The following is a 15,903-nucleotide window of genomic DNA, read 5'->3' on the forward strand; positions in this document are numbered from 1 at the left end:
GCTCCTAAATAACAGTGCTAAATGAATAATATTTTAATAGTTGCTCATTTATGGAAATATGCATATAAAAATTTAAGTGCTTGATTTTTTTTCTTAAAGATTTTATTTATTTATTTGAGGGAGAGAACATAAGCAGGGAGAGTGACAGAGGAAGGGGGAGAAGCAAGCTCTCCACCCATCAGGGAACCTGACATGGAACTCCATCTGAGGACCCTGGGACCATGATCTGAGCCAAAGGCAGATGTCCAACCAACTGAACCACCCAGATGCCCCTAAGTGCTTGATTTAAAAAATATATCTCTTCCACATAATAAAAATTTTAGTATAAGTTGTATTCTTTTAACAAATATCCAATGGTATAATAGTATAAACGTTATAATTTTGAATACGAGGATAAGCCTCTTTTGTTAAACTTTTTTATACAGTGATGTCATGCATTGAACTATTTGTGTAATGTTCATATATTTTCATATATATGTATTTTTTCTACATTCTAAGTGATATAGGCGTGTGTTTTTATAGGTTTGCCTGAGTCCATCATTGCAGCTGCATGTTCAAGAAGTGGCCAGAGGGTTCTGCATGTTGATTCGTAAGTTTATCAGTGGTAGCATTTAATAGTTTGTGAATATCTGTATACAAAATTGCAATTTCAATACACACAAGTCTATATATGTCATGTATAAACTAAGAAAAATGAATTTTCACTGAAAGTATGTGAAATATATAAAATACAAGTTTTACATTTATACTCTGTGAAATAGTGATTTTTTTTTTAAGAATTAACTAAATATAGCGTAATTTTTTCCTCATCAGTGACTTTGTTTTTTAAGTGATAATTATCCAAGAAACTTGGAAACTTCACACTTGCTTTCTTACATAAGTGCGAGGGTGTACACAATCTGTATGTGTTACTGTATTTTGGGCTTCATATTTTTCTTTGTTATTCAAGTATATTTGACCTACAACATTATCTTAGTTTCAGGTGTATGACATAATGATTAGAAACTTTTATGCATTGGGAAGTATCCCCACAATAAGTCTAGTTACTATCTGTTACCAAAATTAAGACATTATATTTTCTTGTGATGGGAACTTTTAAGATTTACTTTCTTAGTCTTTGAAATTTGCAATACAGCATTACTGATTATAGTTATCATGCTGTACATTACATCCCCATGACTTATTTTATAATTGGAAGTTTGTGCCTCTTGATTCCCTTATTTTACACCCCTCCCCAAACTTCCACCCCTCAGCAACCAATAATCTTTTTTCTTGCCTAATTCCTCTGGCTAGGACTTCAATACTATGTTGAATAAAAGTGGCAATAGTGAACATTCTTGTCTTGTTCTTGATGTTAAAGGACAAGATTTTAGGTTTTCACCTGAGTATGATTTTTGCTGTGGGCTTGTCACATAAGACCTTTGTTGTTTTGAGGTATATTCCGTATATATCCAACTTGTTGGGAGTTCTGTAATCATAAATGGAGGTTGATTTCACCAAATAATTTTTCTACAACTTTTGAGATATTTATATTTTTATGTTTCATAATGTTAATAAGTGTGTCATTTTAATTGATTTGTGGATGTTGAACCATCCTTATACTTCTGGAAGTCCCACTTGATCATGGTATACTACCATGTTAATGTATTGTTGAATTTGGTTTGCTCTTATTTTGTTGAGCATTTTTGTGTCTATGTTCATCAGGAATACTGGTCTATAATTTCTTTTTTCTTCTCTCTTCTCTTTGCTTCTCATGGTAGATCTTTGACTGATTTTGGTATAAGGGTGATTGTGATCTCATAAAATGAGTTTGGCAGCTTTCTCCTATTTAAGTTTTTGGAAGAGTTGGAGAATGATAGGTGTTCTCTTTGAATTTTGGTAGGATTTATCTGTGAAGTCATCTGTTTTGGGGGTTTTGTTTGTTGGGAGTTTTTTTATTTTAATCTGATTCAATCTCTTTATTAGAAATTGATTTGTTCATGGGATGTCTGGGTGGCTCAGTGGTTGAGTGTCTGCCTTTGGCTCAGGGCGTGATCCCGGAACCTGGGGATCCAGTCCTGCATTAGGGCTCCCTGAGAGGATCCTGCTTCTCCCTCTGCCTGTGTCTGCCTCTCTCTCTATAGCTCATGAATAAATAAAATCTTAAAAAGAAAGAAATTAGCCTATTCAGATTTCCTATTTATTTATGGTTCAGTTTTGGAAGATTGTAAGTTTCTAGGAATTTATCCATTTATTCTATGTTGTCCAATATCTTAACTTTTATAGCAGTTTCATATATGTAGTGGTATATAATTTTTCTTAGTAGTTTCTTATCCTTTTTATTTCTGTGGTATCTAGGTGTAACTTCTCTTCCACTCCTGATTTAATTTATTTGAGCTTACTTTTTTTCCTTAGTGAATCTTGCTAAATGTTTGTCAGTTTTGTTTATCTTTTTAAAGAACCTGCTCTGTTTCACTTATCTTTTCTGTTGTCCTTATAGTTTCTATTTCATTTATTTCTGCTCTGATCTTTTTATTTTTTAAAAAAGATTTTATTTATTCATGAGAGAGACAGAGAGAGGCAGAGACATAGGCAGAGGGAGAAGCAGGCTCCCTGTGGGGAGCCCAATTTGGGACTCGATCCTAAAACTCTGTGATTTTGTCCTGAGCTGAAGGCAGGTGTTCAACCGCTGAGCCACCCAGGCGTCCCCCTGCTTTGATCTTTATTATTTTCGTCTTTCTACTAACTTTGAGCTTTTTTTTTTTTCTAGTTCCTTTAGTTGCAATGTTAGATTGTTCGAGATTTTTCTTGTTCCTTTAGGTAGGCCTATATCTGTATAAATTTTTTTCCTGGAACAGCTTGCTACAACCCATAGATTTTGGTATATTTCTATTTTCATTTGTCTCAATGTATTCTTTTTTTTTTTTTTACTATTTTTAAAATTTAAATTCAATTTAATTAACATGTAGTGTATTATCAGTTTCAGAGGTAGAATTTAATGATTCATTAGTTGCATAACACCCAAGTGCTCATTCCATCAAGTGCCATTCTTAATGCTCATCACCCAGTTACCCCATCCCCACACCCATCTCCCCTACAGCAACCCTCTGTTTGTTTCCTATAGTTAAGAGTCTCTTATGGCTTGTCTCCTTCTCTGTTTTCTTCCTATTTTTCCTTCCTTCTCCTGTATTTATCTGTTTTGTTTCTTAAATTCCACATTTGAGTGAAATCCCATGATATTTGTCTTTCTCAGACTTACTTGGTTGAGTATAATAACCTCTAGTTATAACCACATCATTGCAAATGGCAAGATTCATTCTTTTTGATGGCTGAGTAATATTGCCATTGTATATATGTACCACCTGTTAATTATCCATTCATCTATTGATGGACATCTGGTCTCTTTCCATATTTTGGCTACTGTGGTGAACAATGCTGTCATAAACTTTGGGGTGCATGTGTGCCTTCAAATAACTGTTTGTATCCTTTGGATAAATACCTAATAGTATAGTTGCGGGGTTGTAGGGTAGTTCTAGTTTTAACTTTAGTATGGAGAGTAACTTCCATACTCTGGTCTTCCAGAATGGCTGCACCAGTTCACATTCCCACCAACAGTGTAAGATGGTTCCCCTTTTTCTGCATCCTCTCCAACATTTGTTGTTCCCTGAGTTATAAATTTTAGCCATTCTGACTGATATAAGATGGTATCTCATTGTGGTTTTTTTTTTTTTCTGCATAATCTCCCTTTTATATCATGTCAGTATTAGATGCTAAAGGCAGGCAAAATGCAAAGTTGTTTTTTTTTAATAATTTATTTTTTATTGGTGTTCAATTTGCCAACATACAGAATAACATCCAGTGCTCATCCCGTCAAGTGCCCCCCTCAGTGCCTGTCACCCATTCACCCCCATCCCCCGCCGTCCTCCCCTTCCACCACCCCTAGTTCGTTTCCCAGAGTTAGGAGTCTTCATGTTCTGTCTCCCTTTCTGATATTTCCCACACATTTCTTCTCCCTTCCCTTATATTCCCTTTCACTATTATTTATATTCCCAAAATGAATGAGAACATACAATGTTTGTCCTTCTCCGATTGACTTACTTCACTCAGCATAATATCCTCCAGTTCCATCCACGTTGAAGCAAATGGTGGGTATTTGTCATTTCTAATTGCTGAGTAATATTCCATTATATACAGAGACCACATCTTCTTTATCCATTCGTCTTTCGATGGACACCGAGGCTCCTTCCACAGTTTGGCTATTGTGGCCATTGCTGCTAGAAACATCGGGGTGCAGGTGTCCCGGCGTTTCATTGCATCTGTATCTTTGGGGTAAATCCCCAACAGTGCAATTGCTGGGTCCTAGGGCAGGTCTATTTTTACCTCTTTGAGGAACCTCCACACAGTTTTCCAGAGTGGCTGCACCAGTTCACATTCCCACCAACAGTGTAAGAGGGTTCCCTTTTCTCTGCATCCTCTCCAACATTTGTGGTTTCCTGCCTTGTTAATTTTCCCCATTCTCACTGGTGTAAGGCGGTATCTCATTGTGGTTTTCATTTGTATTTCCCTGATGGCAAGTGATGCAGAGCATTTTCTCATGTGCATGTTGGCCATGTCTATGTCTTCCTCTGTGAGATTTCTGTTCATGTCTTTTGCCCATTTCAGGATTGGATTGTTTGTTTCTTTGGTGCTGAGTTTAAAAAGTTCTTTATGAATCTTGGAAACTAGCCCTTTATCTGACACGTCATTTGCAAATATCTTCTCCCATTCTGTAGGTTGTCTTTTAGTTTTGTTGACTGTATCCTTTGCTGTGCAAAACCTTCTTGTCTTGATGAAGTCCCAATAGTTCATTTTTGCTTTTGTTTCTTTTGCCTTTGTGGATGTATCTTGCAAGAAATTACTGTGGCTGAGTTCAAAAAGGGTGTTGCCTGTGTTCTCCTCTAGGATTTTGATGGAATCTTGTCTCACATTTAGATCTTTCATCCATTTTGAGTTTATCTTTGTGTATGGTGAAAGAGAGTGGTCTAGTTTCATTCTTCTGCATGTGGATGTCCAATTTTCCCAGCACCATTTATTAAAGAGATGATCTTTCTTTCAGTGGATAGGCTTTCCTCCTTTATCGAATATTAGTTGACCATAAAGTTGAGGGTCCACTTCTGGGTTCTCTTTTCTGTTCCATTGATCTATGTGTCTGTTTTTGTGCCAGTACCATACTGTCTTGATGACCACAGCTTTGTAGAAAACCTGAAATCTGGCATTGTGACGCCCCCAGCTATGGTTTTCTTTTTTAAAATTGCCCTGGCTATTCGGTGTCTTTTCTGATTCCACACAAATCTTAAAATAATTTGTTCTAACTCTCTGAAGAAAGTCCATGGTATTTTGATAGGGATTGCATTAAACGTGTATATTGCCCTGGGTAACATTGACATTTTCCCAATATTAATTCTGCCAATCCGTGAGCATGGAATATTTTTCCATCTCTTTGTGTCTTCCTCAATTTCTTTCAGAAGTGTTGTATAGTTTTTAGGGTATAGATCCTTTACCTCTTTGGTTAGGTTTATTCCTAGGTATCTTATGCTTTTGGGTGCAATTGTCAATGGGATCGATTCCTTAATTTCTCTTTCTTCAGTCTCATTGTTAGTGTATAGAAATGCCACTGATTTCTGGGCATTGATTTTGTATCCTGCCACGCTGCCAAATTGCTGTATGAGTTCTAGCAATCTTGGGGTGGAGGCTTTTGGGTTTTCTATGTAGAGTATCATGTCATTGGCGAAGAGGGAGAGTTTGACTTCTTCTTTGCCAATTTGAATGCCTTTAATGTCTTTTTCTTGTCTGATTGCTGAGGCTAGGAATTCTAGTACTCTGTTGAATAGCAGTGGTGAGAGTGGACTTACCTGTCTAGTTCCTGATCTTAGGGGAAAGGCTCCCAGTGCTTCCCCATTGAGAATGATATTTGCTGTGGGCTTTTCGTAGATGGCTTTTAAGATGTTGAGGAATGTTCCCTCTATACCTACACTCTGAAGAGTTTTGATCAGGAATGGATACTGTATTTTGTCAAATGCTTTCTCTGCATCTAATGAGAGGATCATATGGGTTCTTGGATTTTCTCTTGCTGATATGATGAATCACATTGATTGTTTTACGAGTGTTGAACCAGCCTTGTGTCCCGGGGATAAATCCTATTTGGTCATGGTGAATAATTTCCTAATGTATTGTTGGATCCTATTGGCTAGTATCTTGTTGAGAATTTTTGCATCCATGTTCATCAGGGATATTGGTCTGTAATTCTCCTTTTTGTGGGGTCTTTGTCTGGTTTTGGAATTAAGCTGATGCTGGCCTCATAGAACGAGTTTGGAAGTACTCCATCTCTTTCTATCTTTCCAAGCAGCTTTAGTAGAATAGGTATGGTTTCTTCTTTAAACGTTTGATAGAATTCCTCTGGGAAGCCATCTGGCCCTGGACTTTTGAGTCTTGGAAGGTTTTTGATGACTGCTTGAATTTCCTCCCTGGTTATTGGCCTGTTCAGGTTTTCTATTTCTTCCTGTTCCAGTTTTGGTAGTTTGTGGTTTTCCACGAATGCGTCCATTTATTCTAGATTACCTAATTTATTGACATATAGCAGCTCATACTATGTTTTTTAAATCGTTTGTATTTTCCTTGGTGTTGGTAGTGATCTCTCCTTTCTCATTCATGATTTTATTAATTTGAGTCTTCTCTCTCTTCTTTTAAGGAAGGCTGGCTAATGGTTTATCTGTCTTATTATTTCTTTCAAAGAACCAACTCCTGGTTCTGTTTATCTGTTCCAGAGTTCATCTGGTCTCGATTTCTTTGAGTTCTGCTCAATCTTAATTAACTCTTTTCTTCTCCTGGGTGTAGGATCTATTTGCTGTTTTTTCTCTAGCTCCTTTATGTGTAAGGTTAGCTTTTGTATTTGAGTTCTTTCCAGTTTTTGGATGGTTGCTTGTATTGCGATATATTTCTCCCTCATGACTGCTTTTGCTGCATCCCAAAGATTTTGAAGGGTTGTATCTTCATTCTCCGTAGTTTCCATGAATCTTTTTAATTCTGCTTAATTTCCTGGTTGACCCTTTCATCTTTTAGCAGGATGGTCCTTAACCTCCACGTGTTTGAGGTCCTTCAAACTTCTTGTGATTTAGTTCTAATTTCAAGGGGTAAATTTTAGTTTATCTGATATAAGGGTGGCTACCCCTGCTTTCTTTTGAGGACCATTCAAATGGTAAATGGTTCTCCAACCTTTTATTTTCAGGCTGTAAGTGTCCTTCTGTCTAAAATGAGTCTCTTGTAGACAGCAAATAGATGGGTCCTGCTTTTTTATCCAGTCTGAAACCCTGCGCCTTTTGATGGGGTCATTAAGCCCGTTCACATTCAGAGTTACTATTGAGAGATATGAGTTTAGTGTCATCATGATATCAATTCAGTCCTTGTTTTTGTGGATTGTTCCAATGAACTTCTTCTTAAAGGGGAATTTTAAGAGTCCCCCTTAAAATTTCTTGCAGAGCTGGTTTGGAGGTCACATATTCTTTCAGTTCCTGCCTGTCTTGGAAGCTCTTTATCTCTCATTCCATTTTGAATGAGAGCCTTGCTGGATAAAGTATTCTTGGTTGCATGTTCTTCTCATTTAGGACCCTGAATATATCCTGCCAGCCCTTTCTGGCCTGCCAGGTCTCTGTAGAGAGGTCTGCTGTTACCTAATATTCCTCCCCATAAAATTCAGGGATTTCTTGTCTCTTGCTGCTTTAAGGATCTTCTCTTTATCTTTGGAATTTGCAAGCTTCACTATTAAATGTCGAGGTGTTGAACGGTTTTTATTGATTTTAGGGGGGAACTCTCTATTTCCTGGATCTGAATGCCTGTTCCCTTCCCAGATTAGGAAAGTTTTCAGCTAGGATTCGTTCAAATACATATTCTGGACCTCTGTCCCTTTCGTAGCCCTCAGGAACCCCAATTAAATGTAGGTGTTTCTTCCTCAGGCTGTCGTTCATTTCCCTTAATCTATCCTCATGGTCTTTTAATTGTTTGTCTCTTTTTTCCTCAGTTTCCCTCTTTGCCATCAACTTTTCTTCTTTGTCATTCATTCGTTCTTCCGCTTCGTTAACCCTCGTTGTTCGGACTTCTTGTTTGGATTGCATCTCATTCAATTGATTTTTAATTTCTGCCTGATTAGCTCTAAATTCTGCAGTCATGAAGTCTCTTGAGTCCTTTATGCTTTTTTCTAGAGCCATCAGTAGCTGTATAATAGTGCTTTTCTTTTTTTTTTTAAATTTTATTTATTTATTTACGTTAGTCACAGAGAGAGAGAGAGAGGCAGAGACACAGAGAGAGAAGCAGGCTCCATGCACCGGGAGCCCGACTTGGGATTCGATCCCGGGTCTCCAGGATCGCGCCCTGAGCCAAAGGCAGGCGCCAAACCGCTGCACCACCCAGGGATCCCTAATAGTGCTTTTTTTTTTTTTTTTTTTTTTTTTAAATATTTTATTTATTTATTTAGGATAGTCACAGAGAGAGAGAGAGAGAGAGGCAGAGACACAGGCAGAGGGAGAAGCAGGCTCCATGCACCGGGAGCCTGACGTGGGATTCGATCCCGGGTCTCCAGGATCGCGCCCTGGGCCAAAGGCAGGCGCCAAACCGCTGCGCCACCGAGGGATCCCTAATAGTGCTTTTCAATTGGGTTTCTGACATTGAAGTGTAATCCAGATTCTGTAATTCTGTGGGAGAGAGGACCGTTTCTGATTCTTTCTTTTGAGGTGAGGTTTTCCTTCTAGTCATTTTGCTCCGTGCAGAGTGGCCAAAAACAAGTTGTATTGGGAAAAGGAGAAAAAGAAAGGAGAGAAAGAAGGAAAGAAAAGAAAAAGAAAAAAGAAAAGAAGAAAAAAGAAAAAAGGAAGAAAAAGAGAAAGAAAAAGAAAGGGAAGAAAAGGGGTGGGGGAAGCAAACAAATCAAAAAGGAAAAAAAAAAAAAAAAAAACAAAAACACGGAGGAGTATCTTCTGATTCTGTATACTTTAAGTCCCTTGACTTCCCCTGGAACCGGTCCGTCTAGCTGGTCTCCTGGGGGAGGGGCCTGTTGTGCTGATTTTCAGGTGTTAGCACTTGGGGGAGCTGTTCTGCCCCCTGCCTGGTTCTGGGCTCAGTGGGGGTTGTTTACCCCGTGAGGCCCCAGGAGGAACAACCTCAGTGGTGTGGCCAGCTCTGGATCCCTGGATTCAGCTCCCGTAGTAACTATGGAGCTCTCAGTCTGCAGCGGCCTGGATGCTCCGGGGGCGGGGCCACTGATCTGCTCAGCTTGGGCAGGAGTGTCCTTGCTGTCCTGTGCCCTCCCGGCCTCTGCCTGTGGGGGCGGGGGAGGTCGGATCCTGGGCTGTGTCCCGGATCCCAGATGACACTGTGGTCAGACCGCACAGCCGCCTCTGTGCTTCTCCGGGGAGCCGCCCCCCCCGAGTCCCTCCGAGCTGCTCCTGGAGCCGTGCAGCCCCCTCTGCACGGAGCCTCTTCCTCTGCAGGAGCCGCCTCTGAGCTCCTCCAGGGACACGCAGCCCCCTCTTGGGGAGCTGCAGCCCGAGCCCCTCGGATCTGCTCCTGGGTCAATGCGTGCGTGCCCTGCAGCCCTTTAGGGAGCTTGGTGCACTTTTCCTGGGGCGAAGGTGTCTGTTAGTGTCCCAGGAAGCCTGAGGGTATCCCCGCCCTCCTGGCGTCCTGCTCTAACTCCCTGTGAGTGCCTTTCGGCCCGGGAAGATTGGTGAAGCTCCTGCTTTTCTGGGACAGTGCTTTCCTGTCCTGGGGGCACTCACCCCGGCCTTAGCCTGGCTCCTTGCTGGGCCCCTCCCCCTTGGATGCCTTTTGTTTCTTTATCCCCCCCCCCCCCCCCCCCCCCCCGTCTTCCTACCTTGATAGAAGTGCGACCTCTTCTCACTGTAGCATTCCAGCTGTTCTCTCTTTAAATCTCAGGACGAATTCGTCGATTTTCAGGATGATTTGAAGGTTATCTAGGTAATTTGATGGGGACAGGTGATTTGGGGACCCTACTCTTCCGCCATCTTGCCCCTCCTCCCCTCATTGTTGTTTTGGTTTGTATTTCTATGATGCTGAATGATGTTGAGCATTTTTTTCATGTGTCTGTTGGCCATTTGTATGTCTTCTTTGGAGAAGTATCTGTTCATGTCTTTTGCCCATTTCTTGACTGGCTTGTTTTTTGGATGTTGAGTTTGATAACTTTTTTATAGATCTTGGATACTAGCCCTGTATCTGATAAGACCGTTGCAAATATCTTCTCCCATTCTGTAGGTTGCCTTTTTGTTTTGTTGATTGTTTCCTTTGCTGTGCAAAAGTTTTTATCTTGATGAAGTCCCAGTAGTTCATTTTTGCTTTCGTTTCCCTTGCTTTTGAAGACTTGTCTAGCAAGAAGTTGCTGTGGCCAAGGTCAGAGGGTGATGCCTGTTTTCTCCTCTAGGGTTTTGATGGTTTCCTATCTGAAATTTAGCTCTTTCATCCATTTTGAGTTTGTTTTTGTGTATATTGTAAGAAAGTGGCCCAGTTTCTTTCTTTTGCATGTGGCTATCCAATTTTCCCAGTACCATTTCTTGAAGAGACTGTTTTTTTTCCATTGTACATTCTTTGTTGAAGATTATTTGACCATATAGTTTTGGGTCCATTTCTGGGTTCTTTATTCTGTTCCACTGATCTATGTGTCTGTTTTGTGCCAATACCATACTGTCTTAATGATTATAGCTTTCTTTGTAATAGAGTTTGAAGTCCAGCATTGTGATACTGCCAGCTTTGGTTTTCGTTTTCAACATTCCTTTGGCTGTTTGAGGTCATTTCTGGTTCCATGTAAATTTTAGAGTTGTTCCAGCTCTATGAAAAATGTTGATGGTATTTGGTAGGGGTTGAATTGATGTGTGGATTGCTTTGGGTAGCATAGACATTTTAACAATATATGTTCTTCCAGTCCATGAGCATGGAATGTTTTTCTATTTCTTTATGTCTTCCTCAATGTCTTTCATAAGTGTTCTATAGTTTTTGGCATATAGATCCTTTGCCTTTTTGGTTAGGTTCATTCCTAGGTATCTTTAAGTTTTTTGTTGCAATTGTAAATGGGATTGATTCCTTGATTTAGTTTTCTTCTGCCTCTCAGTGTATTCTTTTTTAAAGATTTTATTTTTTTAAAGTAACCTCTACACTCAATGTGGGATTTGAACCCACAACCCTGAGGTCAATTGTCATATGCTTCACCAACTGAGCCAGCCAGGTGCCTCATGTCTCAGTGTATTTTTTGACATCCTCATTGACCCATTGGTTGTTCAGTAGTATGTTGTTTAATCTCCACATATTCATGATTTTTTTTCCCAGCTTTCTTCTTGTGATTCATAGTTTTATATTTTTGTGGCTGGAAAAGATGTTTGATATAATTTTAGTCTTAAATTTATTGAGACTTGTGGTTTAATATGTGATCTGTTTTGCAAAACATTCCACATGCACTTGAGAATTGCTGCTTTGGAATGAATGCATGTTCTATATATGTCATTTAAGTCCACTTTGTCTAATGTGTTAGAGAAGGCCAGTGTTTCCTTCTTGATTTTCTGTGTGGATGATCTATCCATTGGTGTATGTGGGGTGTTAGTCCCTCACTATTATTGTATTGCTGCCATTATTTCCTTTACGTCTGCTAATATTTGCTTTGTATCTTTTGGTGCTCTTATGGTGGGTGCATATATAATTTCTTGCTGGATTGACACCTTTATCATTATGTAGTATCCCTCTTGGTCTTTTATTACATTCTTTGTTTTAAAGTCTATTTTTTAAAATAAGATGAAATCAGAGAGGTAGACAAATCATATGAGACTCTTAATTATAGGAAACAAACAGGGTTGCTGGAGGAGAATGGGTTGGGGGAATGGGGTAGCTGGGAGATAGACATTAAGGATGACACATGATGTAATGAGCACTGGGTATTCTATAAGATTGATGAGTTACTGACCTTTACTTCTGAAACTAATATGTATTAATTAATTGAATTTAAATAAACAAGTAATAACAGGGCAACAAAATAACAGATAAACCATAAGAGACTCTTAACTATAGGAAACAAAGGGTTGTTGGAGGGGAGGTGGTTGGGCAGATGGGCTAACTGGATAATGGGCATTAAGGAGGGCATGTGATGTAATGAGCACTGGGTGTTATATACAAGTGATGAATTACTGAACTCTGCATTTGAAACTAATACACTATATGTTAGCTAATTGAATTTAAATAAAAAAGTAAATTAAAAAATAAAAAAATTGTGTGATATAAGTATAGCTATAGCATCATTTTGTTTCCATTTGCATGCAATATACTTTATTAATGTAATTTATTACTTCACTTTCAGTCTTTGTCCTTCCTTGTGAAATGAGTCTGTTTTATGCAGTATGTAGATCATCTTGTGTTTTGTTTTGTTGTTTAAATATTTTATTTATTTATTTGAAATAGAGCACAAGGGAGGGGAGGGGTTAGGGGAGAGGGAGAAGCAGACTCCCCAATGAGCAGGGAGCCCAATGTGGGGCTCAATCCCAGGACCCTGAGATCATGACCAGAGCTGAAGGTAGACGCTTAATCGACTGAGCCACCTAGGCACCCATAGGTGGTTTGTGCTTTTATCCATTCTTCAGGAACTCTTTGTCTTTTGTTAAGAGAATTTAGTCCATTTGTCTTTAAATAATTGTTGATTAGTAAGTAGTTTTTGCTTAGTAGTATGTACATATTGAAAAGCACTGGACTTGTGAGATCCCTTTTTATTGCATGTCCCAGCATCAGGATAGGTAAGGTTTTGGCAAGATTGTGTCTCTACCTCTCCTACTATCTGGCTGCAGTTTTTTTTTTTTTTTTCATTCTTTGTTGTGGAGAAGCATCTAGCTTTCAGATATATTTCAGAAGGAAATGATCCAAATGTAACTATACATTTGGTGTGTACTTGGGAAGAGATGAATTTGAGGATCTTCCTATGTTACCATCTTGCAGAAGTCCTCTACCTTCTATTATTTAGATAAAGGAAAAATCAGTGGTCTCTTGTAGGGGTGGGAGAAAATGTATATGAGATATTAAAGAATCAAGTGTTGCTGTAGTTTTCACCTTTCCTTTAAAAAAAAAAGTTTTATTTATTTATTCATGAGAGACGCAGAGACATAGGCAGAGGGGGAAGTGGGTTCTCTGCAGGGAGCCCGATGTGGGACTTGATCCCAGATTCCGGAATCATGCCCTGAGCCAAAGGCAAATGCTCAACCACTGAGAGCCACCCAGGCATCTCTAGTTTTCTCCTTTCCATATTCTCTCATGTTAAAGAGATCTCAAGATGTCTGTGGCACTAACTTATGAGTGAAAGTAATTTTAATTACCTTAACCTAATCTAGCATTCTACATGTTGTATACTATTAAGAGATGATGTGATATAATAATGATAGCTAACATTTATGGAATATTTGGTTGGTACTGTGTTAAGTAGTTTATAAATATTGTTATTTAATTCTTAATACTTTTCTCTAAAAGAAGTATAATTTTTCCCCTTTGGGAGATAAGGAAACAAATTAAGAGAATTGAAATAGCTTGTCTAATGTCACATGTCTGTTAGGGGAAGAACCAGGATTTAAACCCAGGTCCATTTGAAAACAAAGCCTGTGCTTTTTCTCCAAGATAAGCTGTAGGATTGGAAAATAGATGCAAATACTGGACTTGATGGTCAAAAGACCTAATTCACATAGTGACTCTGACAATGATTAGTTATATCAAGTTGTTTTCGTCAGTAAGATGTGGCTAGTGTACAACTTAACCTTGAAGAGTCACTGCGGGGGCCCAGTAGGATGTACATGGAGGCGGGTAAAAGATAATAAAATTAACTTTTCAACATTTAGAGATTCAAGTTAATCAGGGATATTTAATGAATGGAGTTGTCCAGTAAGCTGATGATTCATCTGTAGTTTCAGCCCCAAAGTAGCTGAGTTTGGGGCTTACCAGAGATGCTCAGATGGGATATAGCAATTTGTAAGCCATCAGCAGAGGAGTGATAGTTCAGTCAGTAAAGAATAGATGAGATCACAGTGAAAAACAAGAATTAAGGGCTGTCTGTGTACATTACATACTCATCTACCTAGTTTGGTTGTCTAAAAATGGATTTGAGTGGGTAGACTAGTGTCAGTGACTAATAACTGTCAACATAGGAAGGTCTCTGTCTAGCCCTAATTACTGGGGACTCAGCCTGGAATATTTGATTCTGGGAGACTGATTTGACTGCCAAAGCAACTGAATGTAACCTTATGGGATGCTTTTAAAACCAAGTAAGGGCTGGTCTTCCTCTGTAACATTAGAATTGCATCTGCATAGTCTACCACCAAGGCTCCACCTGTTTGATCTTGGAATGAGTGGATTGTGAGAGGAACTTGGCTTTCTTATATATCGGGTATGTGGAGATTTTAGTAAAGGAGAATTTGTGTAGGGAGTAAATCCAATATATTCTCTTGTTTGTTATTTGTCAACCAGGAAGGTTAAAACGTGTCATGATTCTTTATAGTATTCCAATCAATTTAAATGGAATAGATTCTCTTCTAATGTGCATAGTATATTGTACTCTTTAATAGCAGGTAAATCAATACTAGTAGACATACCACACTATTATTTTCCTACTTTTATCATATACAGAAAGATATTTGCACACATTAAAGTTGAGAAATGCAATAAAATTGGTTGTATTTTAGGTCCTGGAAATGAATAGTCTCTCCAACTCTGGCATTAGAGTAGATGTAGTCGTGAAATATTTTCCCATTTTTATTGTCCAGATGAATTGGAGAAGCAGAACAAAAATTAGACTTCATTCTGTCTAATGTCTGTAAACAGATTCATTGCCTTTAGTTAGAATAAATTAGATTCTGGGATATTTATTATATGCTTACATTTATGAATTTAAAGATTATAAAGGACAGTGCATATAGTGGAAAGAGTAGACTTTGGGGTCTGATATGCCCTGGGCTTAAATCCAGGCCATTTCCTAGCTGAGTGAGTTAAGTAAGATGCTGAACTTCTTAATTGTTGTTGTTGTTTTCCTTCCTAATTGCAAAATGTGGATAATTATAGCACGAAATCTCTCAGGATTCTTGTGAACATTAAGTGGTAGTGAATGGAAAATGATCTATAATGTGTATTATCCTATTTTTATTCTTCCCATTAATATGAATTAAGGCAACATTTTTCAAAATATGTTTTGTTGAACTCTAATCTCTTCAGTTGCTTTTTAAAAAAATGATCATTAGTTAACTAAATGTTTTCGTCTTGATGAGAACACACATGAACACAAAGGATTTATTAAAAAAGCTCCAATTAAGATGGTGAAAGAGTAGGGTCACCAAGTCACCTGTTCCCACCAAACACCCCCCCCCCCATTTTTCTTTCTCTTTTTCTCCTTTTTCCAGTACAACTTGTTTTTGGCCACTCTGCCCTGAGCAAAAAGAGTAGAAGGAAAAACTCACCACAAAAGAAAGAATCAGAAACAGTCTTCTCTCCCACAGAGTTACAAAATTTGTTTTACAATTCAATGTCAGAAAGCCAATTCAGGAGCACAATTATAAAGCTACTGGTGGCTCTAGAAAAAAAGCATAAAGGATTCAAGAGACTTCACGACTGCAGAATTTAGATCTAATCAGGCCGAAATTAAAAATCAATTAAATGAGATGCAATCCAAACTGGAGGTCCTAACGATGAGGGTTAACAGGATAGAAGAATGAATGAGTGACATAGAAGACAAGGTGATGGCAAGGAAGGAAATTGAGGAAAAAAGAGAAGAACAATGAAAAGATCATGAGGAAAGGTAAAGGGAAATAAATGACAGCCTCAGAAGGAAAAACTCTAGTTTAATTGGGGTTCCCGACAACACTGAAAGGGACAGAG

General features: G+C 38.6%; 1 protein-coding gene across 4 annotated transcripts in view; it reads left to right on the top strand.

Moving 5' to 3' along the window:
* The window catches only part of CHM (CHM Rab escort protein), a 243,980-nt gene that overhangs the window by 25,012 nt on the left and 203,065 nt on the right, over window positions 1-15,903 (top strand). For all 4 annotated transcript variants that reach the window (XM_072816811.1, XM_072816813.1, XM_072816812.1 and 1 more), the window contains exon 2: window positions 523-589. In XM_072816811.1, coding sequence (XP_072672912.1) covers window positions 523-589 — 67 coding nt within the window. The remainder of the gene's footprint in view (window positions 1-522; window positions 590-15,903) is intronic.

Source organism: Canis lupus, chromosome X (genome assembly GCF_048164855.1).
Source record: "Canis lupus baileyi chromosome X, mCanLup2.hap1, whole genome shotgun sequence".
Lineage (NCBI taxonomy): Eukaryota > Metazoa > Chordata > Mammalia > Carnivora > Canidae > Canis > Canis lupus.